The following is a 25,541-nucleotide window of genomic DNA, read 5'->3' on the forward strand; positions in this document are numbered from 1 at the left end:
AACAGGACAGTAAGGAAGATTTTACAAATATAGAATAGATTTAGATTACTTACAGCGTGGAAACAGGCCCTTCAGCTCAACCAGTCCACACCGACCTGCCGAAGCGCAACCCACCCAGACCCATTCCCTTACATTTACCCCTTCACCTAACACTACAGGCAATTTAGCACTTCCAATTCACCTAACCTGCGTATTTCTTTTTGGATTGTGGGCGGAAACCGGAGCATCCGGAGGAAACCCACGCAGACACAGGGAGAAAGTACAAACTCCACACAATCGCCCGAGGCGGGAAATGAACCCAGGTCTCTGGCAGTGCTAACCACTGTGCCACCTTGCCGCCCAAAATAGTATGGTGGGTTTACATGTAGCTCAACATGAACCCAAGATCACGATTGAGGCGGTCTTCACGGGTATGACACTTGGCTATCAGTTTCTGCTCGGCAATTCCACATTGTTGTGTATCTCGAAGGCTGTCTTGGAGGACGCTTTGAAGATTATGTCCTACACCTTGAATATTGTATTCAGTTCTGGCACTGAATCTCAAAGGACATATTGCCTTAGGTGGCACGTACTTCTGAGTCTCAGGACTGATCTAATTAAGATGCTTAATCACAATTATAATCAGTGGTTAGAAAAAAAACTTGTGGGTCTTGTGGCACAATGGTGAGGGCCTGAGTTCATGACTCACCTGTTCTCAAAATTTCCTTTGGTAGTCCAAAAAAAAGGGCATGAAAGTAAAACTAGAGCTAGGCTCCTCAGGAAGTATCGTCATAAGATTAAGACCATAAAATGTAGGAACAGAAGTTGATAATTCAATCCGAGTCTGCCATGCCATTCAATGCTTACCTGATAATCCTCATCTTCATTTTTCTACTTTCTCCCCATAACATTTGATTCTTCTACTGATTAAAAAATCTCTCAGTCTTAAGTTTATTCAATGATGCAGTCCTGACAGCCTCTGTAGTAAATAATTCCACAGGTTCATTACCCTCAGAAATTCCTTTGCATACGTTCTCAATTGGGGAAAGGCTATTCCCAGGTGAAGTGACTACAGGAAAGTGTGAGACCTTCAAAAATTGAGATAAAAAGGAAAGTCCAGAGGTAGTATGTTCCTGTTAGTGTGAAGGGAAAAGTGTGCGCGTGCATAGGGAATGCTGGATGACTAGAGAAACTTAAATTTACCAGGACTATCTCTGACACCTCGCTCCCCTTCCTGGACCTCTCCATCTCCATTAGTGACGACCGACTTGACACTGACATTTTTTACAAACCCACTGACTCCCATAGCTACCTGGATTACACCTCTTCCCACCCTATCTCTTGCAAAAATGCCATCCCGTATTCCCAATTTCTCCACCTCCGCCATATCTGCTCCCAGGAGGACCAGTTCCACCGTAGGACACACCAGATGGCCTCCTTCTTTAGAGACCGCAATTTCCCTTCCCACGTGGTTAAAGATGCCCTCCAACGCATCTCGTCCACATCCCGCACCTCCGCCCTCAGACCCCACCCCTCCAACCGTAACAAGGACAGAACGCCCCTGGTGCTCACCTTCCACCCTACAAACCTTCGCATCAACCAAATCATCCACCGACATTTCCGCCACCTCCAAAAAGACCCCACCACCAGGGATATATTTCCCTTCCATGCCCTTTCCGCCTTCCGCAAAGACCGTTCCCTCCGTGACTACCTGGTCAGGTCCACACCCCCCTACGACCCACCCTCCCATTCTGGCACTTTCCCCTGCCACCGCAGGAACTGTAAAACCTGTGCCCACACCTCCTCCCTCACCTCTATCCAAGGCCCTAAAGGAGCCTTCCACATCCATCAAAGTTTCACCTGCACATCCACCAATATCATTTATTGTATCCGTTGCTCCCGATGTGGTCTCCTCTACATTGGGGAGACTGGGCGCCTCCTAGCAGAGCGCTTTAGGGAACATCTCCGAGACACCCGCACCAATCAACCAAACCGCCGCGTGGCCCAACATTTCAACTCCCCCTCCCACTCTGCCGAGGACATGGAGGTCCTGGGCCTCCTTCACTGCCGCTCCCTCACCACCAGACGCCTGGAGGAAGAACGCCTCATCTTCTGCCTCGGAACACTTCAACCCCAGGGCATCAATGTGGACTTCAACAGCTTCCTCATTTCCCCTTCCCCCACCTCATCCTAGTTTCAAACTTCCAGCTCAGTTACTGTCTCCTTGACTTGTCCGACCTGCCTATCTTCTTTTCCACCTATCCACTCCACCCTCTCCTCTTTGACCTATCACCTTCATCTCCTCCCCCACTCACCCATTGTACTCTATGCTACTCTCTCCACACCCCCACCCTCCTCTAGCTTATCTCTCCATGCTGCAGGCTCACTGCCTTTATTCCTGATGAAGGGCTTTTGCCCGAAACGTTGATTTCGCTGCTCGTTGGATGCTGCCTGAACTGCTGTGCTCTTCCAGCACCACTAATCCAGAATTTGATTTTCAGCATCTGCAGTCATTGTTTTTACCTTAGAGAAATTGAGGCTCTGGTCAAGAAAAAGGAGGCATATATCAGTTATCGACAGCTAGGGTGTCGAGTAAATTCTTAGTATAACAACAGGAAAACAGGAGTATATTCAAAAGGGAAATCAGAAGGACAAAAAAGGGACATGGAATTGCTTTGGCAAATAGCGTTACGGAGAATCCAAAAGGATTCTATAATATATTTAAGGACAAAAGAATAATTCAGGAGAGAATAGGGTCCTTAAAGATACGCAAGGCCATCGGTGAGTGGAACTGCAGGAGATGGTTGAGATACTAAATGAGTATTTCACATCAGTTTTTACAGTGGAGAAGGATATGGCAAGGGAACTTGGAGAAATAAATACTTACCTTGAGAAGTGTTTATAATACAGGGGTGGTGGTGCTTAAAGGTGGATAAATCCCCTGGACCTGATCAGGTGTATTCCAGAACTTTGTGGGAAGTTGGGAAGTGATTGCCAAGCCCCTTGTTGAGATATCTGCTGGGGAATGGCAGACAGTTTAATTTAGACATGTGAAGTGTTGCATTTTGGGAAGACAAATCAGGACAGGACTTCTACACAATGGTAGGTTCCTGGAGTGTGTTGATGAATGACTTGGGTTGCCGGTTCATAGTTCCTTGAAAGTGGAGTTGCAGGTAGATAGGATAGTGAAGGCAGTGTTTGGTATGCTTGTTTTTATTGCATTGAATAGAGGAGTTGGGATGTCATGTGGCAGCAGTAGAGGACATTGCTACAGCAGGGAGACCAGAATTGAATTCCAAAAGTGGCCTAACCAAAGAGATTACTTGATTGGGTGAATAGCCAAGGTGTTTTTTTTTTCAGGGTAGGCAAGTCCTAGAGAATCTAATCTAATGGGAAAAGATTTAAGGTTAGAGGGGAAAGATTTAAACAGTATAACTTTTAAAGGGGCAATTTGTTCACAGAAGGCAATAAGTGTGCAGAATGAGCTGTCATAGGAAGTGGAGGTGGTAGGTAGAATTACAACCCATCCAAATGCCTTAGATGTTAATGAATATGACGTGTTGGGACAAGTGGGACTAGACTTATTTAGGATACCTGGTCAGCATGGACAGGCTGGATTGAAGTGTCTAATTCCACGCTATCGTCTCTAGGACTCTATTCCATTTTCTTTCTCTGTAACCTGCTAATCTTGAATGCTATCTTTGTGGTTCATGGAAGAGGACTCCTAAGTTCCTCTTATCCAGTTTTCTACAGTAGTGCTCTATTTAAATGGAGCACTCTTCTATTTCTCCTAACAAAGTTCATAACCTCACATATTCCCACATTATATTCCAACTGTTAGGTTTTTGCCCACTCACCGTCTATATCCCTGTGCAGTCTCTATCATCCTCACTATTCACCATCCTATTTATTTTGTCATCTACAAACTGATAGCACATTCATTTTCCTCATCCAAGTCAATAATCTATATTTGTAACTAATTTTTTGCTGGCCATTTTCAAGCATCACGTTCGTTCAGTAGTGACACTATGTTCTGGTGCGAGACGTGAAAAGGTTTAAAGTTTACAATAGTTTCTGCACAACCTAAGCTGATGCGTTACTGCAGCACTGTGGGAATGCCACATCAATTTTCTGATATGTCAAATCGAAATCCATTGAAAAGGTGGAAATACCTCAAGGCAGAATTCAAAGAAAAGCAGAGAAGCTCTCTCACATTATCCTTCAACCAACCAACTGGAAATTGATGAACCAATCATTTATTTATCCCAATGTTCTTTACAGGACTTTGTTGCAGTCAAATCAGTTGTTACTTTTACTACTCCTTCAAAAGTCAATTACCAAATGAGCAATAAATTACTACCCCAGCCAATGACACCCACACTCTATGATAAAAAGTGATATTTTAAATATTTGGCCATGAAGCATTTTGGAATTTTGAGAATGAGTTCCAGTCTAAGTTAGAATCAGTCTAAGTAAGGTACCAAAACAAATTTATAACCTTTAAATTTTTTGAAATTAATCATTTATGTTTGTTTCTATATTTTAGAGGAATTTGATTCAGTACCACAACTATTGGGTATACAAAAATTGCACTTGACCAAGGGGTTCAGGTACATAGTTCTTTGAAAGTTGCATCACAGCTAGACAGGGGGATTAAGACAAAATTTAGCGTGTCCGCTTTAATTGCTCTGGTCATTGATTATAGGAGCTTGGATGTCATATTGAAGTTGTACAGGACTACGGTGAGGCCAACTTTGGAGTACTGTGTACAGTTCTGGCTGCCCTGCTTTAGGAAGGATATTATTAAATTGGAGAGGGTTCAGAAAAGATTTACTAAGATGTAGCCAGGACTGGAGGGTTTGAGTTAAAATGAAAGTGTCCAAGCCTATCCTTATATGTCTCTGGATTAACAGTCTAGCGAGAATACCACTAGGCCATTAACTCCTCTTAAGTAACCCAAATGCAGGCAAGTTGGACTATTTAGTTCGGAGAAACTTGGCCAGCTTGGACAAATTAGTCCAAGTTTCTGTGCTGTATGACAACAAACATACATTCTCTGTAGAAATAAAAACTCCACTAGGAAAGTAGCGAAGTCATGCCCAAGTCGAAAGGCTTGGAATAGTACAGTACTAGATTAAAATGAGATGCCTGACCAAGTTGCTAAAGAGTGATGGAGTTGAGACTGCAAATGATTTAATGTTCACCAAAAGACGACCAAGAATTTGTGTTATACAGGGAAAGAAAATAGAATGAGAAGATATAAAATAAAAAGATTGCAGGAACTATGCAAGAATGTAAAAAAAGAGAGGAAGAGTTCTTTTGAAGTACAGACAGAAAAATGACAATGGCAAATGAACAACCAAACTCAAATATTTTATCTTTACAGTAGGAATCACAATTGATATATTAAATTCACAGAACATGACCTTTACTTGAGCAAGTTCTTTTTTTAGATTGCCAGCATATGCAATATTTTGCTTCCATTGCTTTATATTCTTTATTGTATGTGACTTAACTTGCATGATAAAACTAACCTACTTTATGCAATAAATACTTGCTCAAACTGTCTAAGTAGCCTTTAAGAACCAAATAATCTATTTAATCTCTCAAATGGAGGTTTTATATCTCCTTCTCTCAATACTGCAATAAATGACATCCTTTTATCTTTTATGGACTGAAAGAAAAAGATATTGAACTATTTGGACACTGAGTTTAAACAGTTAAAAAGTTTCTCTATTAAACAGAAACTCAGGTAATGCTCTGGGGACTCAAGTTTGAATCCCACCATAGCAGATAGTGAAATGTAAATTCAATAAGAATTAAGAGCGTCTAATGGTAACTGTGAAACCACTGTCGATTTTTGGGGAAAACCCATCAGTTCATTAATGCCCTGTAGGGAAAGAAATTGCTGTTCTTACTTGGTCTGGCGTGTGTGTGACTCCATACCAATTGGGACAGGCAATGAATGTGCACCTGGCCTATGACGCCCACATCCCATAAGTGAATTTATTTTTAAAAACTTAGTGGTATATGCTCATTTGACCCTGTTCTTATCTATCCCATTGGGGACAGAAATGCTTGTATTGGCTTCTGGTGTTTCCCAATGTATCTTTGATCTCTTCCCAATTTTCATCTACATGCTGCCATGCCACCATCAGCACTCATTTCCACATATTTACTGATGCAATTGCACTCCCTATCAACACCTTTCTAGCTACCTCTGCTCTCTCTAAATTGTCAGGTATCCAACCCTGTTGAAATTTTCTCCATTTAAATAATGGGAACACGAATGTCATAGCACATTTTCTAGTCACCCACACCACCACTCAATGGTAAATCTAAAATTGATCTGGATTGTTCAAACCTTGGTGCCATAAGTTCCTGACCACATCTGCACCTTCATCACAACCAGCTATTTTCAATAAAACATTACCCAAATTCACCCCAGATCTCTGCTCATCCATTGCACCTTGTTATCTGAAGACTTGATGCAGCCTTGACTAGCCACCATGATCCACATATCTAACCTCTAAAATAATACGTTCTCCAAACTCTGCTGTCTATCTCCCAACTTGTGTAAAATCCAGTTCAGTCATCCTCTGCTCACAGACCCACCTCCTCAGTTAAGGAATGCCTCCACTCTCACTTTCAGAGCCCTCCGTGGGCTTGGTCCTCTCACAGCCCTACAAAAACATGCACATTAAATAAAAACTGAATAAAAATGGTGGATGCTGTAAGTCATACAAAAACAGGAATTGCTGAAAACGCTCAGCAGGTCTAGCAGCATCTGTGAAGAGAAATCAGTTAACATTTTGGGTCCAGTGACCCTTCACAGAACCCAAAGGTGTGCTCCTCAGTCCTGGTCTCTTGAACATGCCCAATTTTAATTGCCTTACTGTTGGAGGTTTGGCTTTCAGTTACCAAGGCCCTATACTCTGAAAATCCCTCCTTAAACCATTCTGCCTCACCTTCCTGGTGACAAGTCTTAAAATTTACCTCTTTTGCCAAGCTTTCGGTCATCTGACCTCATGTTGCTTTGTGCCGAGTGTCAAATTTTGTTTCAAGTTTTCAGACATTGTGGTATACAAGCAACATATACAAGTCAATCCCAGTCTTTTTATTAAAAAAAAGAAAATGAAATCAGCTGGTCAAGTCCTCATTTTCATTTAATTTTAAAAAAGCAAATGCTATTTGTCAAGTATGCTTATGTCATGTCTTCTGCAACAATGCCTGTTTATTGCACACAAATAACAACAAACCACAATCATTCTTGTACAAGTTTATTTGCAGGACTGCCTGCAATGTTGAATTTTCAAATCATTAGATTTAGTGACATCAGGAATCAAGCTAATCAGTGGTAGAATGATCTTTCATACATATCCGTTCTATCATCTCCAACAGAACAACTTGCAGTTCTCAACTTCAGCCAAAGCAATGATACTTCAGGATCCTGCTAGAAGATGATGTGAGTTTGTTGTTTGTTGGGAGGACATAGGAAAAACAAAATGCAGTTCTACTCAACAGCAATCTTGAAAAACTTTAAGTTTTAAATATACTACAGATATGATTACAATATTTCATGGTCATGCAAGTCATCTGTTCTGTGCTATTACATTTCGTGGGAGGGACAATTTTAGTTACCAATACATTAAAATCATGTTGAAAGTCAAGATTTTCAGCATGTTCACATATGACAAGATTCCACTCATAAGTTAAAACGAGGTCTTATTCCAATGTTGAAACACTCAGCTTTTATGTAGTTTTATGGGAAAATTTACATGCCTCAAATATAGCTCCTATCAGTGTCAGAGTTCTACAGCATGGAGTAAGGCTCTTTGGCCCATTGTGTCCATCAAACATCTATCCATTCTAATCCCACTTTCCAGTACTTGGCCTTGTATGCTTTGGCATTTCAATGTCATCTAAAGAATTCTTAAATGCCTTGAGGGTTCCTATCTTGATGACTCTTTTAGGTAGCAAATTCTTGATACCCATCATGGAAAATCTTCTCCGCAAATACCTTTAAACCTCCTGCTCTTTACATTAAAACTATGTCCCTAGTTATTAATCCTTCTACTAAGCCCCATCTGCCCTATATATGCTCAACTTCTGCAGCTCAATCAGAACCTCCTCAGATGACTGTTCTAAATAAAACAACCCTGGCCCATCTGGTCTCACTTCATAGTGAAATCTCTCCAGCCTAGGGAGCTTCCTCATGCATCTCATCTGCACCCTCTCCAGTGCAATCACATCCTTCCTATAATGCGACAACTGGAACTGCACAGTCCTCCACCAGCAACCATGATCCAAGACTTTGAACTAATATACAGTTCCATCATAACCTACTTGCACTTGTATTCAATGTCTTGATAAATAAAGGCAAATGTGCCATTGTCTTCTTAACCATTGATCCATCTGTTCTGCTACTTTCAAGAATGTATGGGCAGATACACTAAGGTCCCTCAGTACCTTGTACAGTCCTACCATTCAGGATATACTTGCTTGTCTTGTTAAAAGCATCACCACTCACTTTTCAGGATTAAATTCCATTTACCACTGTTCAGCCTATCAGCTTTAACAAACTTTCAAGTCACAAAAAGTCATCGTCTGCAGTGATATTTTAATTTGCAAACCGCTTAGTTAAACCCAGACCTGAATTTTAATGAACTATAACCATACCCCTATGCACCTTCCTCTGGATAAACTATTGCAAGTTGCACTCATTACTGCTGATTTGCAACCATTAGTTGTGTGTTGGACTGAAGTTTTTTTTTAAGTATAAAAAATGTTTCTACTCAAATGTTCACTGAATTCCCAGATAAAGTTCATTTATTTAAACACAAAATACATTTACAGCATGCAGTCAGTCAAAACTAAATGATGGCTTAACAAAAACATTTTATGTGCCTTCTCCTGTCCGACTTAGTCTGCACCACGTTCCACAGGCGGAAACCTTAGTGTCTTCTCATGTCAAATTGAGAACAGTACAGTAATTTCCTTAGCATTGTTTAAATTATGCAAATAATTTAGTTGATCACCATGAATAAATATTAGATTTTTATTCAATTGCATTTATGCTCAAGATCATTCATTTCTACAAGATCTGAGGAACAAGCTCACAATAAGCACTTGAAGGGTACACTGCAATGCAATCAGGATAACAAGGCATTTACTATTCAAATGACAAATTTATATTCAACACCTTGTGTGTAGTCCTGTCCAGATGATTTGCCATGGCAACTTTGATTAACATCACATATTGGAAATTGCACAGAAAGTTGAAATACAATAAACAGGTCCTTAAACCAGTTATGTTTCCAGTGCAGTGACTGCACCTAATGGCCAGTATAGAGTGTTAGGCACATAAGACCCAATATCTGAAAAGAATATCTAACAAGTAAATATGCAAAATCAGATGGTTTTTTATATTATCAAGACAACAAACATACAAAAGCAATTAACTTTCATCTTAAATAATAAATCTGATGGACCAAATATTCCTTTTTTCAGATGCAAATGGAGTATGGTTTTTTTTTTGCATCATCTAGGAGGCCTGGTGATCAAATGCCCTGATAGACAAACTGGTCAAATCAGTATCAGAGCAACAAGTCCAAGTATTATTAGATTCAAAACTGACCTTCAAAAGTGGTCAAAGTACATTCAGCACTATGTTTAACTCAGATTTGCATTATTAGCTAATTTGTTGGTCAGCCTCCAGTCAGCGAGTAAAACAGAGCTGGAAAATTGGGAGGCCAAGGAAGAGAGAGAGCACACAATGCTAAAAACAATCACCTGTTTAATTTAGCACATCAATTCATCATTTATTCAGATCACATTTGTACTTCCTGTCAATTTGGTTGGTTCCTTGTAAAGTTGTTTTCTTTAGCACATAAATGATCCACCTACTCAAATATTCAATACCGTAGCCAATATCTTGCCAGAAGACTTGATCCATCAGGTTAAGGATATACCTTGCTGATTAGTCACAAGTAATAATACTCCACAAGTAACTAACCAAATCGACAAGCGGACACACCCTTTTTTGAAATTATAAGTGGTATGTAAAACAAAGGCATTTTAGGGGATGCACCACTTAAAAATATGCCTCAATAATGTTTAAGTCAGTTCTAAATTTAGACTATTAGCTCCATGGAGACACTTCATTGAAGTTTTGTTCATTGCATATTGCTTACTCACTTTATCCCACTAAAGAATCTTAGCTGGCTATGTGACCTTATCCAGCATTTAGTCTGTTCTCATCTTTCCCCATTCATGTTAATAACCTTCTATACTGTGAACAGGGTTTCTGGACAAGTGCCAGGACTGAACCAGTTTTTCCTCCTGGGGAGTTTTTTTAAAATATTAGACTCAACATCAGTATTTTGCTTTCCTAACGAAGGCCAATTATAGCAAAATAATACTTCACAAATTTACACTTACTTTCCATTTGTGGGTATTTTCAAATGAGCCATTTTGCATTTTGAGTTATCATTGAATAGGTGACTAATAGCATATTCCAGGTATTAAAAAACAGATTAGGATAAAATGTTCAAGCAATGGCCAAATATTAGATTTATTTTTAAATTGAGTGTTTGCACTTCTCCTGAAATCTATTTTAAAAACAGTAAAAGTGCAATGTTTTAACTCAAATACTTTTAAATAATGCTCTCCCTGTGCAATGAGCCTAAAGACGAAATACTGATCTTTAGTTTATCATAAAAAGCAATGGCAAAATCCGGACAGACTATGTTGCGTGCTCCAAATCAAAATATAATGCCTTTTAATTTACCCCCATATTTATGCTCAGATAATGTGTTTTAGCGTTCTCCCATAAACTTAGTCAGACAATGCCACAATATATTTATGTTACAGTCTCATTAGACATTTCTGTATTTTACTGTTAGCAGCTTATTATTCTGTACTACCCTAAATCTGCTCTAACCATATACTGTCATGAATGTACCTTCAGTATTCAAATTGTTCTACTCCTCTTCATCTCAAACCAAAAAAAATCCATTTCAAGAAAAAAACTTCAAGTACTATCTTAATTTACACAAGGGTGATAGCTGCGTTCCTCCAAATCACTTTTCACTGTAAAACAAGCTTATCAAATCTACTTGGCGACATTGTTTCACAAGTCCTAAAACAATGAAATGTACACAAATTAGGCTTCATTGCTTCTGCTAAAGTTTTCCTGCAACAACGTACATTCAACTTGGCACAGTGCAGACTAAATGTAAGACATGAATGACAATGTACTGTGCAATGGAGCTACACATTAAATTAAATGTAGTTATTTGCAAGGCGCCTACATTGCACTCTTGTTTTGCAAGAAGATCAGTAAGGAGGTTCTGCCAAGGGTGGAGCTGTACAGGCCAGGGCTTTTTTTTTAAATATAATTTTTCAAAAATAATCCTGTGAAAAGTCTAGTTGGAGAGTTCACTGCTTTGGAATGATAAGTTGTTTGGATGATACCTCTTTGATTATGTTGTTGCTTTAGCAGCTGTAAAGAAAAAAATGAAATCAGTATTATAAAACCTAGTCAAATCCATGTGTTGAGTGGTTTTGAAATCATAAAACAGCATTTTTTATTTTCGTTAACAAACAAAACTCTCAATGGAAGTCTAGAAGGAAAGATAGGAAGAATCAAAGAGCTATAACTGGAAATTCTAATTTTAAAGTAGGCACTTTACATTTAAATTCAACTATATCTTGTTTCGGTATTTAAAATTAGAACCCAGCACTGCATGAAACATGAACTTTTCTTCACACAGGGTGGTAATGCCAATTTAACTCGATTTAATCTTTAAATTTCAAATATTTTGTCAATATCTTTAAAAAGGCTCATTGCAAGCCCAGAATATAAAGTGATATCATGAAAGGCGAGATGGATGCAACTAAGATACATATCAGCCATGATCTCACTGATTAGCCTGCTCCTCTTCCTAGCACTTAGTGAAAGAAGCAAGCAACCAAACAAAGTTACTTTTCTCTACTGGATAATATCTATCATGGAATGAAATGTATAGCAAAATGATAATATGTTTAATCACTAATTAATCTATTAAAATTTTAAGAGAGATTTTCTTTCAATTCCTGACCTTGGGAAATTCAAAAATGTGTTAAACGTAGACTTATATATACATACAGGGAAATTAAAAGATTTGCTCACCACATTGTGACAGTATGATGGGCTAACAGACAAATTACATTAAAAGCTCACTGTGGAAGACAAACAGTAGTCTCTTGGTAATATACCACTAAGAATAAAACTTTTATACAAAGCTAATATTTTGAAACTTCACTAACCATTTTCAAACTTTAATGAACTCCATTCAAAGTTTATACTTTTAAGAAAATACCAATTATTCTACCTTTGCTTACCTAGTAGAGCTATAAACAACTAGTTTGAGATTTTAAGGTGGGTCATTGAAATTTGTTCGAATTGGAAAGCAATGTAAATGGTTAGCTTGCAGGTGCTGTTGCCTGCCTGGTCTTAAAGGTAGGGTGTTGGGTCAAATTGGCACTTAAAAGTAGAATGCAAAAAATTACTACATGCTGAAATCACGCATAGCAAGAACAATGACAACTAGTGATCTCACATACACAAAATAATAAAGCCCAGTCTTGGAAGCAATTACTTAGGAAGGCTCAGTACATATGGGTTGGATGGAGAATTGTAACTAGCTTGTTAATATGCAATTTTATTGGCTTATGGGGTCCATATAAAAAGGATGTAGAGAACCACTTTTACAAAAAGCGTGACAGAGATTTAATTTAACAGATAAGAATAATCTTTTCTCAGAGTTGCAACTATTTAGAACTCTGCTTCCAAAGCCTTTTAAGGAAAAGTCCTTGAATATTTTTAAGGCAGATGTGCATAGATTCTTGAAGCAAGGTGGTGTGGGGCTAGGTGGTCACATGCGGAGTTATCGGCTAAGATCTTACTAAATGGCAAGCCAGCTTGAAGGGCCAACGAGTCTACTCCTGCTCCGCCCTACTCCGATTTGAATGTTGGTATGGAGTAAAAAGGACAAAAAAGTTACAGATAAAGTCTAAGGGATTATTTTAAATCATTTCAAATACACAAAAGGATCATTCAGAATCTATAGGATTAGGAAAAGTCTGTGGGAAGGAATTATCTATCACAAGTGTAAGAATAGGAGGTTATGTATTCACCTATTGTCATTTATATCTCTCAGGTCACCTGCAAGATCCATGTATATCCAGTAGCGAGAAAAAAAATGCAACAGTAAAGTTAATGGAATTTGCAGAAAAGAATGTTCTATTATCGGGAGAGTAGGTAAGATGGAAGAATGCTTCCTGAAAAGAATACAATGTTTCAGAAACAATACTTCGAATGAAGAGCTTTTACATCCACTGAGTGGAGTAAACCCATCTATACCAGTTGGCAAAGCAGGAATGTATATCAAAGTCAAGTAATTTATATTTGCATAACCATCGAAAGAAAAAAAAAGTATGATCTTGTAAATGTAAAGGCAACAAGTTAATTTACTACAAGGCAGTCTTTGTCAAATCAACATTCTACACAAGATTTTTACACTAAGTGTAAAAAATAAATCAATATATTTGCACCATCAGACTGGAGGCTGCATTTTGTGGTCAGCAAAGCCCCAAAGCTGGCTTGAGCTCAAAAGAAAACTATTCACAAAGATTTGTTAAGCTTTTTGGCCTGGATGTTCCCCTTCTGAGTATTAGCTTAAACCTGAAGCTAAGTCATAGGGATCCCAAGCATTCAGCAATAAGGACGACCTCAAACTTGGTGGGCAGTCAATCACACCGAACAACACATTTTGCGAATCTAGTAGTAAAATGAATGGTATGAAAATGAAGGTTAAATAGGTAACTAGATGATCGGGACATGCACATGGGATTAAGTTGAAACCTGGTATATCTTTTTTTTAAATTGTGCATTTTTGACCATAATACAGAAAATTGACATTGTCCAAATAAAATTTGTTTCAGTGTTTGAATGATTGTTCAAAAGTAATCATAAACTAGTTATACTTCATTCAACAAGGCATAGTTATTTTCAAGCATTTCAGACAGAAGCTGAATATTTGTTTTAAACTGCAAATATGAACTAAAGAAGTTGGTGTCAGTTTAAGAAAAGTAATGACTGACCATTTCATTGTCATAAATACTGCAAGATCCATTCATCTGTGCTTCAACGCAAATGATCATTCACAACTTTTTATTTGCATGGGCTATGTAAGCAAAATGGCTTATGAATCACAGGTATTCAGATACCTATATACAAGGCCACATGCACTGTACATTCTAAATATAAACTATTTGTTCGATCATTCTGAACATACCCAATATTCTTCAGAAACGACATTTAAAACACTGCCTTAACCTCCAGCTTACATAAGTAATAAACTTACATATTACATCAAGGTAGCTTACCTTTAACAGATGAAGGCACGAAGCCAATGTCTCCAATTTCAGCATTATTAGCCATCCCTCCACCAACACTACAAAACAAAAAAAAGCTATTATATTCCAAACTCCCAAATGGGGATTTTAAAAAAAATATATATATAAAAAGGAGAGGAACTGAACAGTTTTCAATTTCTGCCTAGCTGGCCCAATAATTTGCCCCAACACTGGTTTGCATTCAGAAATAGCTGTATGCAAACAGCACTTACCCATCTGGAACAAAAACATCAGTTTAAAAAAAAGAGCACAATAATCTAATCAGAGAAGACGACACCATATTAAGACAGAGGCCTAGTTCCAGATCACTGATCACTGTGGTCACCACTACCCATTACACCACTTCCCCTTTTGATTACCAAGAACATCCTTCCTGAATTTACCACATCTCCCAAAATACAGTTATCATTTCATAATAATGTGCAATCATATAAAGATAGCAGCTACCAATACAGTGCCATGCTTAATATTTTCTATTCCTTGAACACTTTCAATGATTTATTATCACATGAATAGAGATAGTGAAAAGTATTGTTTTGCATGTGATCGCTGTTCTTGAATCTATTGATACATGTTTTTAAACATTTATATACTCTTCCATTAGGCAGAAGATTACAGGGGTGGGAGGGGTCTTTGATTATGTTGGCTGTAATGGATTTAGTTAAATTTAAATTGTAAAATTCCTCTTAAAATATAGTGATACTTTATACCTCAAGCAATTCATCTTAGACAAATATAACAACTGCATTTCAAAATTTCATGTTGTTACAATTACCACGATCTTGTTCATCCACACTATACAGTCTTGGAAATACAGCATCTTGAAAGATTCAAAGTTTTGTGTAAAACGTAGAATCAAGAAAGCAATTAAAGCATAGGCCTTAGAATTTCAGTGATAGATATACAGCTGGACAAACGCCAGTAATACCCACATCCTATGAAAGGATATTGAAAGATCAATTTCAAATCTGACTGACATTCAAGCTAGATTCATTTCACCAAATAAAATGTGTCAACTAGATCATCAGATGCTTACGTAAGATTCATGCCCCCTTCCTTTCAGGGGGCTAAACTATTCCACTTCTCAGATGAAGATGAAGGTGAAATTAGATCATATGAACATTTCTAAAATAAAAATAATACCTCCTTGTAAATTTATTGTACAATCAGCTAATCTCAGAGGAAAAGTTATTCAACAAAATTGCCTCATTAGAGTCTCAAACTTTCTTACTACAGGAGACAATCATTCAGCTCTTTCTGCTGATGGGTCCTGGGGAAATCAGAGTTTAGCTCCACATCTACTTTCTGACCATGGCCTTGTTTCTGTATTGTATACTCCATGCAATCAGTTAGAGACATAACTTAATCAAACTCAACTGATTCTTCCAATCGTCAGTAACATGGTCCAGATTTTGTATTTCAGTCAAAAGAATAAGTTATTAAAATTTCGATTCCAAGAATGAACAGGGATTCACAGAAACCCATCAATTCTAGCAAGCCGAGACAGTGTAAGCACAGGATGTTCCGAGTGACCAAAATTAGTCCAAGGGTACTGGGTTTGCCATTTAGGACTGAGCTAAGAATTTTCTTTGCCCGGAGTGTTGACACCTCTGCTACAGAAAGCAGAGTCACAAAGCATGAAATCGACTCTTCAGTCAAACTAGTCCATGCCAACCACTTCCCACCCTGGTCTAATCTTCCTGGTTTTGACCCATATGCCTCCAAACCTTTCCTATTCACCTATTTGACAGATGCCTTTTAAACATTGCACCTGCATCTGCCACTTCCTTTGGCAGCTTATGAACCACTGTTTAAAAAAAAAAGTTGCCCCTCGTGTTCTTTTTAAAGCTTTCTCCCCTCACCTTAAAAATATGCCTCCTAGTTTTGAACTCCCCCACCTTTGGGAAAAGACCTTTGCTATTCATCTTATCTATGACCGTCACCATTTTACAAACCTCTATAAAAGGTCACCCCTCAAACTCCCATGGTCCAGTGAAGTGTGTCCAGGCCTATCCAACTCAAAGGCTCAGTCCCAGCAAAATCTTAAGTCATTGTTGAACCCTCTCCAGTTTAATATCTTTCCTGCAACAAGGCAACCAGAACTACAATCAGTCCTCCAGAAGGTTTGAAGGGCCAAGAGCAGGCAGGTGGGACAAGTTTAGTTTGGGATTATGTTTGGCATGGACAGGTAGGACCAAAGGGTCTGTTTCCACGCTGTGTGACTCTAAGAGACCTCACCAACTCCCTGTACAGCCTCAACATGACATCCCAAAGCAGTTGAGGTCAATTGAATAAGAGTCAGGTGTAGTCCTTAGTACTAAAAGGGGAGAAAGTGGACAGGATACAGAGTTGGATTAGCCATGATCATCTTAAATGGTAGACCAGGAACAAAAGACCAAATGGCCTATTGCCAGTCCTAATTTCTATGTTTCACACCTCAATCTGTGGAATTCCCTTGCCCAGTGAAGTAGTTGAGGTTTCCTCATTGAATGTTTTTAAAGCTAACATAGATAATTCCTTTACTGATCAAAAAATTAAGGGTTATGGTGAGGGGGTGGATAAGTGGAGCTGAGGCCATGAAAAGATCAGTCACGGTCTTATTGAATGATGGAGCTGGTTCGAAGGATCAGATGGCCTACTCCTGCTCAGAGGTCTAATTATCCACAATACCAATTATACTAATTATCAGTAACATTTTGGCTACAGAAGACTCAATATATTATCGCTTGTTACTGCATGGAGATAGTAAATGCCCAAATTTAATTTCAACCTTGCAACTTAAATATTAAAAGCAATTTATATTGTTTATCTAATCCTAGTCTTCATTCAGTTTCCAGGATGTTGATAAACTCCATGAACAAGACCAACATATTAAGAAGTAGTACTTGCCACATAATGTAATTCTTCACTGAGGGACAGGGATTCTCTTCATCATGCTAGAAGAGGATGGTGCCACTATTCTGACCAATAATAAATGGTATACACAAAATTCATTCTCTCCACTTCAAGATGACAGCAGAGCAGCTCATCTGCTCTATCCTCTTGCTTTGCTTTTGTCTGCGTTTTTTGAACTTTTTAAACTTATTCAGACAGAACTGGTTGGGAATGGTGGCAAGGTTAGCGTGCGGATTGGAGGCAGTCATGGGGAGGTGAGATCCTGGTGTGAACATGAGGCAAGTCCCCAGACTGGAGGCCATTGCAGGGAAGTGAAGGAGAGCCTATCGGAAGAAGGTGAGTCCCCTTCATGGAGAGGCAAGGCCCCTTGTGGACTGCAGATGATGCCTGGAGTTTCGAAGTCCGGTATGGTCTAGAGGCTGGAAGGACTAAATTGCGCATTTTTATTTTTCTACATGCTAGGTTTTTTTTATTTTTTCTATCTTATATCAAATACTTAAGAATCTGTGCCTATGTATCTTGAACATTAGATGGCACCATGAGTGGCAACTTGTAAACTTTTCACTGTACTCTAGTACATGAGACAAAGCTAATTCAATTCAGATAGCACTTCCAATGTTCAATGGGAAAAGTAATGTGAAGGTGCCAGTGTTGAACTAGGATGAACAAAGGTAAAAAGCACACAATACCAGGTTATAGTCCAACAGGTTTACTTGGAAGTACTAGCTTTCGGAGTGCTGCTCTTTTGTCAGTAAATGATGGAGCAGTATCATAGGACAGTTTATAGCAAATGATCATACAACTGATGCAATATACTGAACAAACAGATTGCTGTTAAATCTTTTATCATTTAGAATGGGTTTCAGGTTTCCATTCATTAATATGTAAATCCTAGAACTTCTTTCAAGACACATTCCTGAGATAGCTTAAGGTTTTACTATATAAAAAAAACATCTCAGCTCAGACAATACATTAAAAGGTGTGAGGTTAGTCTGTCTGTATTCCAGTCTTCAGTCAGACTGGTTCCGTTTCCAAAGTAGGAATTTCTAAAATGTCACATAGATTGACTGCCTGCAGATTGTGCTTTTTGAACAAAGTAAAATGTATCTGCCATCTGATGAAGGAGCAGCGGTCTGAAAGCTAGCACTTCCAAATAACCCGCTGTTAAAAGATTTAATTTTTAATAAAACCTTAAGTTATCGTAGGAATGTGACTTGAAAGAAGTTCTGAGATTTACATATTAATGAAACCTGCAACCCATTCTAAAATATGAAAGATTTAACAATCTAGGTTTGCTTAATACATTGCATCAGTTGTATGATACTTTGATCTTTTGCTATAAGTCATCCTATGATCCTGCCCCACGAACTACCCCGATGAGGGAGCAGTGCTCCAAAAGCTAGAACTTCCAAATAAATCTGTTGGAATATAATCTGGTGTTGAGATTTTTAATCATGGGAATAGGTATTACAATGAGAGCACCAGCAGAATTCTGCAGATTTGTAAAACCTGGAACTTGTTAAAATAGGCTGTACAAATTATTAGTGTGCCAGAGCACACAACAAAAGCATTGAAAATAGTCAAGTTTAGTCAAAAGTATTTGACTTATTAGAATATTCCAAGAACAAATTTTCACACGCACGATACATACAACTTATCTGATTTTACACCGCCTCCACCTCCACGGACTGCAACTGCTTGGCTGTTCTGGAAGAAGCCACCTCCCCCACGAATTGCACTTGGGTGAGTTGGGGAAGCCATAGGGGGCTGCCCAGGGCGGATTGGTTTAGCTAGATAAACAAAAGGAAAAGCATTTGTAAAAACATTAAGTCTTGCTTCAAGCCATAGTCATAACGTTACACTTTAAACACCTTGCTACGCTTATACAAACAAGAAAAAGGTTTATACAATTTAGGAATTATGCTTTGAATTGCATTAGATTTACAGAATCTACAAAGAAACTGACCATAATTCCTAAATTAAGAGTAAAACCACACCAGCAGGTAAGGCGAGAGGGTGTCAAAATAAATTAAAGGAATTCTATCCAAATGGATAGTAGAATTGAAACAATGTAGGTGGACTCTGTACACATCAGCACAGTCACCAGTACCAGAGGGAGGACCTCAGCAAGACACCCCCCAAGGACAAGCAGCCACCTGCACTGAAGAGCAGGTCATCATGGGCCTCGTGTTGAGGAGTGCATAAGGCCCAAACACTACATCGAGAGTTTTCCTCTTTCCCACCTCCTCTACCCAAAAGAGAAGTGGAGGGATAGGGGAGGGAGAAGCAGCCAGAGGTCACTGCACAGACTGGCACAAATGATATGGGTAGAAATAGGGACAAGATCCTGCAGAGAGGGAGTATAGAGAGCTAGGAGAAAAATTAAAAACCAGGACCTTGTTGGTGATAATCTCCACATCACTTCCAGTGCCACGTGCTGACAAGGGTAAGAACAAGAGGTTATCACAGATGAATGCTAAAGTGGTGGTGCAGGGAGAGGGGTTTCAGATTGAGATCACTGGACTCTTTTCTGGGACAGATGTGACATGTTCAAAGGGACACATTGCACCTAAACTGGAGGGGAACCAGTGCTGCAAGACAGGGTTTAACTAGATTGCCATGGGGATGGGATCCACATTAGCAGGGAGGCAAATGCAAGGGCACTTGCTCGAAGGGCATACAGTAAACAGAAAAAAAAAAGTTGAAGAGACAGGTCAGGCTGGATGGAACATGACCGGGAACAAGGAACGCCTGTTGGATTAAATTGTATTTATTTCTATGCAGGAGGGCTGGCAGATAAGGACAATGAACTCAGGACGTGGATAGTTATGTGGGACTGCGATATTATAGTCATTACACAAACATGGTTAAGGGAAAGACAGCCTAATGTGTCAGGGTACAGGTGCTTTAGACAGGACAGAGGTGGTGGAAGGAGGGGAGAGGAAGCTGCATTTTTGATTAATACGAGTATCACAGCAGTAATCAGATGAAGTAACTGAAGGATTATCCAGTGAGGCTTGGTGGGGGAAAGCTAAGAAATAAGAAGAGTATGGTGACCTGATTGCAATTGTACTATGTGCCCCAAATAGTCAACAAGAATTAGAGGAATAAATATGCAGGGAGTCTGGGGAGACTTGCAAAAGGATTGTTAAAGTAGGGGATTTTAGTTTTCCTAACATAAACGGAGATTACCAGGAATGGAATTTGTTAAGTATGTTCAGGAATGTTTCCTCAAGCAGAGGGACCTATGAGAAGGGGTGAAACTCAACTTATTCTTGGGAAATAGGTCAGGACAGGGGACAGTAGGGGAACACATGGGCCAGTGACCATAGCTCTATTGATTTTAAAATAGTTTGGAAAGGGACAAAAACTGATTCACAGATTAAAATTCTAAATTGGAGCAATGCAAATGTTGATGGAATTAGACAGGAGCTTGCTGGGGTTGATTGGAGTAGTTTGCTTGCAGGCAAAGGGACCTCTGGCAACTGGGAGGCCTTTAAAAGAAGTGAGATACTTAAAGTTCAAGGTCTAAAAGATTCTTGTGAGGGTGAAGGGAAAGATTGGCAGAAGTAGGGAACCCTGGATGACATGACAAGATATTGAGGCTTTGTCCAGAAAAATGGAGGGATGGCACAGGTTCAGGCGCTGGGATCAAAAGAATCCCTGGAGATATACTGGCAATACCAGGATTTTACTGAAGGAAATCCTTCAGTAAAAGGGGCACAAGATAGCCTTGGCTGAGAAGATTTGGGTAAATACAATGAGGTCCTTTAAATATATTGAAAGAAAAGTAACAGAAGAGAATAGGGATGCTCAAGGACCAAAATGGACATGTATATTAGAATCACTGGAGATGGGCAAGGTTCTTGAATATTTTCCTGTGTGTTTATCATACAGAAAGACAACTTGGGAAAGTTAGTGGTGATATCTTGGGGACAGTCTGTATCACAGTGGTGTTGGATGCATTAAAATGTATGAAAGGTGGATAAATCTCCTAGTCCTGACCAGATATATACAAGAACACTGCAAAGGGCTAGAGAAGAAATTGCAGGAGCCCTGGCTGATAGTTTTGTATCAGCGTTAGTCATGGGTGAGGTCCCGGAAGATTGGAGGGTAGTGAATGCTGTCATTATTCAAGAGCTGCAAAGAAAAGCCTTGGAACTATATTTAGACTAGCACGTTTAACACCAGTAAGTTATTTGAAAAGATTGAGGGATAGGACATACATGCATTTTGAAAGACAGGGTTTGATTATGAGTAGTCAGCACGGCTTTGAGAGTGGGAGATCATGCTTCACAAAATTTGCTAGAGTTCTTTGAAGTGACCAGGAAGGTTGACGAGGGCAGTGCAGTAGACAGAGTCCATATGGAACCAAAAGAGAAAATGCTGGAAAATCTCAGCAGGTCTGGCAGCATCTATAAAGGAGAGAAAAGAGCTGACGTTTTAAGTTTAACTGGCCCTTTGTCAAAGCTCCCCTTTTTTTTTAGCTTTGACAAAGGGTCAGTTAGACTCGAAACGTCAGCTCTTTACTCTCCTTACAGATGCTGCCAGACCTGCTGAGATTTTCCAGCATTCTCTCTTTTGGTTTCAGATTCCAGCATCCGCAGTAATTTGCTTTTATCCAGAGTCTATATGGGTTTCAGGAAGGCCTTCAATCAGGTTCCACAGGATAGACTGCTCTGGAAGGTTAAATCGCATGGAATCTAGGGCGAGCTGGCAAATTGGATACACAATTGCCTTGGTTGTAGGAAGTAAAAGGGCAATAGTGGAAGGAGGTTTGTCAGACAGGAGGTCTATGACGAGTGGAGTGCCTCTGGGGTTGGTTTTGGGCCCTCTGATGTTTGTTATCTAGATCAATGATTTGGATGAGAATGTACAAGGTAAAATTACCAAGTTTGATGACACTAAAACAGGCAGCACCACGGACAGTGAGGAAGGTTATCAGAAATTGCAACATGACCTTGATCAACTGGGGAATTGGGCAGAGAAATGGCAAATGGAGTTTAATATAGCTAAGTGTGAAGTGTTGCATTTTGGAAAGCCAAATCATGTTAGGAGTTTCATGGTGAATGTTAGGGCCTTAAGGATTGTAATGGAATGGAGGGATCTTGGAGTTCAGGTTCACAGGTCTCTGAAATTGGAGTCACAGATAGACAGGGCAATGAAGGAGGCTTTTGGCACAGTGGCCTTCATCAGTCAGGGCAGAGTATAGAAGTCAGCATGGATAGGCATTTAGGTTGGCATGGACCAAAGGGCTTGCCTCTATGCTGTAGGACTCTCTGACCATGTGACTCTATGAATGGAGTCAAACAGGTATGATTTAACTGCCATTATGGAGATGTAACTGCAGATGACCAAGGCTCAGACTGGAATATTCAAGAGTATTCAATATTTAGGAAGAATAGGAGAAAGTGAGGACTACAGATGCTGGAGAAGTCAGAGTCGAAAAGGGTGGCACTGGAAAAGCACAGCAGGTCAGGCAGCATCCAAGGAGTGGGAGAATCTGTGTTTTGGGCATATACCCTTCATCAGGTATGTGAAGTGGGGGAGGAGGATGAGAGATAAATAGGAGTGGGGGGATAGGCAAGAAAGAAAAGGAGATGGGTACTGCTAATAATAAAGGATGGGATCAACACATTGATGAAACAGCATCTTAGATGAGGAAGTTAGAATGTGTAAATCTTAGATCAGTTTGGGTAGAGGTAAAAAATGGGAAGTCAAGCATTAGCTGGAGCTTTTCCCATATTCAAAGTTATGAGGAGAAAGTGAGGACTGCAGATGCTGGAGATCAGAGCTGAAAGTGTGTTGCTGGAAAAGTGTAGCAGGTCGGGCAGCATCCAAGGAGCAGGAGAATCGACGTTTCGGGCATGAGCCCTTCTTCAGGAATGAGGAAAGTGTGTCCAGCAGGCTAAGATAAAAGGTAGGGAGGAGGGGCATTGGAAAGGCGATAGGTGGAAGGAGGTTAAGGTGAGGGTGATAGGCCAGAGTGGGGGTGGGGGCGGAGAGGTCAGGAAGAAGATTGCAGGTTAGGAAAGTGGTGCTGAGTTCGAGGATTGGGACTGAGACAAGGTGGGGGGGGGGGGGGGGGGGGTGGGAAGAGTGGAAATGAGGAAACTGGAGAAATCGGAGTTCATCCCTTGTGGTTGGAGGGTTCCTAGACGGACAATGAGGCGCTCTTCCTCCAGGCGTCGTGTTGCTATGGTCTGGCGATGGAGGAGTCCAAGGACCTGCATGTCCTTGGTGGAGTGGGAGGGGGAGTTGAAGTGTTGAGCCACGGGGTGGTTGGGTTGGTTGGTCCGGGTGTTCCAGAGGTGTTCTGAAATGTTCCGCAAGTAGGTGGCCTGTCTCCCCAATATAGAGGAGGCCACATCGAGTGCAGCGGATGCAGTAAATGATGTGGAGGTGCAGGTGAATTTGTGGCAGATATGGAAGGATCCCTTGGGGCCTTGGAAGGAAGTAAGGGGGGGGGGGGGGGGGGGGGGGGGGGAGAAAGAGGTGTGGGCACAAGTTCTGCATTTCTTGCGGTTGGAGGGGAAGGTGCCAGGAGTGGAGGTTGGGTTGGTGGGGGGTGTGGATCTGACGAGGGAGTCAAGGAGGGAGTGGTCTTTTCGGAACGCTGATAGGGGAGGGAAGGGAAACATATCCCTGGTGGTGGGGTCCGTTTGGAGGTGGCGGAAATGACGGCGGATGATATGATGTATATGGAGGTTGGTGGGGTGGTAGGTGAGGAGCAGTGGGGTTCTGTCCTGGTGGCGATTGGAGCGGGGGGGGGGGGCGGCACTGAAATACAGACCTGGTAACCTGATACCTATCACAGGGAAATTATTAAAATATTAATAAAAAAGGATATGACAGTTGGGCACTAAAACAACAAGACAAACAAATTTCTGTAAAACTCAAGTCTGGCAGCATTTATGGAGAGTTAACATTTCAGGTACAGTGACCTTTGTGGTTACTGGATCTGAAGTATTAACTTTTCTCTCCACAGATAATGCCAGACCTGAGTTTTTCTAGCAATTTGTTTGTTTCCAATTACCAACATCCACAGTCCTTTCGAATTTTTAGTAAACATAAAAACTATGATTAGGAATTGGGAGAGTCAACATGAATTTTGGAAAGAAAAATAATATTTGACAAACCTGTTCAAGTCAGTATATTTTAATAGAAGTCAGTAGATTTCCAGATATTAAAAATATCAAGGATAGAATGTATGTGGGGAAATGACAGTAAGAAAGATGATCAGCCATGATCTAGCACAATTTGGAATCAGGCTCAAGGGGTTAAATAGACTACTACTGTTCCTGTCCCATGTTCCAAACCGGTCTACGCAATCCACAAACCTGCTCATTACCTCTACCAACTTGGATTTCTCATCCTTCTATTCCTTTCTCACTCACGTCTTTCCTTCAAGTGGATCGATGCTACCTCTGCTTCAACACTCCATGTGGCAGTGAGTCCAACAATCTTAACTGCTACAGAATCTGTGGCAATCATATTTCTAGCCTCTTACTCTAGATTAGGCAAGTGCAAACTATTTCTCATTAATCCTCCATTTTAATTTTAAAGACCTCGATAGGATCTGTTTTCCACAGAAAACAGCCCTAGTCTGCTTAACTTTACCAATGGTTTTTTTCCCTCTCCGTCTGGTCAAATCCTTGTCACTTTTTTAAAAATAAGTTCTCAATATCCTTTTAGCAGCATGGCAATCAGAATTTTACTCCATAATGCAAGTGCTGTCTAATCAAGATATAACAAACCTTTCGACTGCAGAAAAATCAATTAACGCTAACTTTTGCTAGCTTCATGGTTAACCTGTTTTCTAGTTTTATTAATCTTATTTTCTCCTACTTCAGTAAACCACAGTGTACCAGTATTTTACTAAAAATGCTATACTAATTAAGATTTAAGTGACAATAACTCATTCAATTCAAACTAATTTTACTGTTTCCAGCTCAAGAGCATCAAGGCCAGTCATAATGCTGCTCAAGCTACCTCAGCTGATATTTCAGTGAAAGTATAGTCTGCCCTGAATTATATCATTTATGCAACTAAATCTACTCATTTGGTATCACCTTCCAAACTTGTAGTATCTACCACCCAGAAGGGCTGGCTGCATAGGAACACCCCAACCTACAAGTTTTTCCAAGCCCCACACATTCTGACCTGCACCTTCTTCAAGGCTCCTTTACAGTTGGATAGTGAACTTC

The 25,541-nt window shown here is 39.9% G+C and overlaps 1 protein-coding gene across 1 annotated transcript in view; it reads right to left on the reverse strand.

The window, feature by feature from the left end:
• Positions 1–7,243: 7,243 nt before the first annotated feature.
• The window catches only part of LOC140480759 (kinesin-1 heavy chain), a 101,330-nt gene continuing 83,032 nt past the window's right edge, over positions 7,244–25,541 (reverse strand). Inside the window, exons 25-27 of the mRNA XM_072576101.1 lie at positions 18,986–19,124; positions 14,410–14,477; positions 7,244–11,482 (exon numbers count right to left, since the gene is read on the reverse strand). Coding sequence (XP_072432202.1) covers positions 11,463–11,482; positions 14,410–14,477; positions 18,986–19,124 — 227 coding nt within the window. The 3' untranslated portion in view covers positions 7,244–11,462. The remainder of the gene's footprint in view (positions 11,483–14,409; positions 14,478–18,985; positions 19,125–25,541) is intronic.

Source organism: Chiloscyllium punctatum, chromosome 8, assembly GCF_047496795.1.
Source record: "Chiloscyllium punctatum isolate Juve2018m chromosome 8, sChiPun1.3, whole genome shotgun sequence".
In the NCBI taxonomy this organism is placed as follows: Eukaryota; Metazoa; Chordata; class Chondrichthyes; order Orectolobiformes; family Hemiscylliidae; genus Chiloscyllium; species Chiloscyllium punctatum.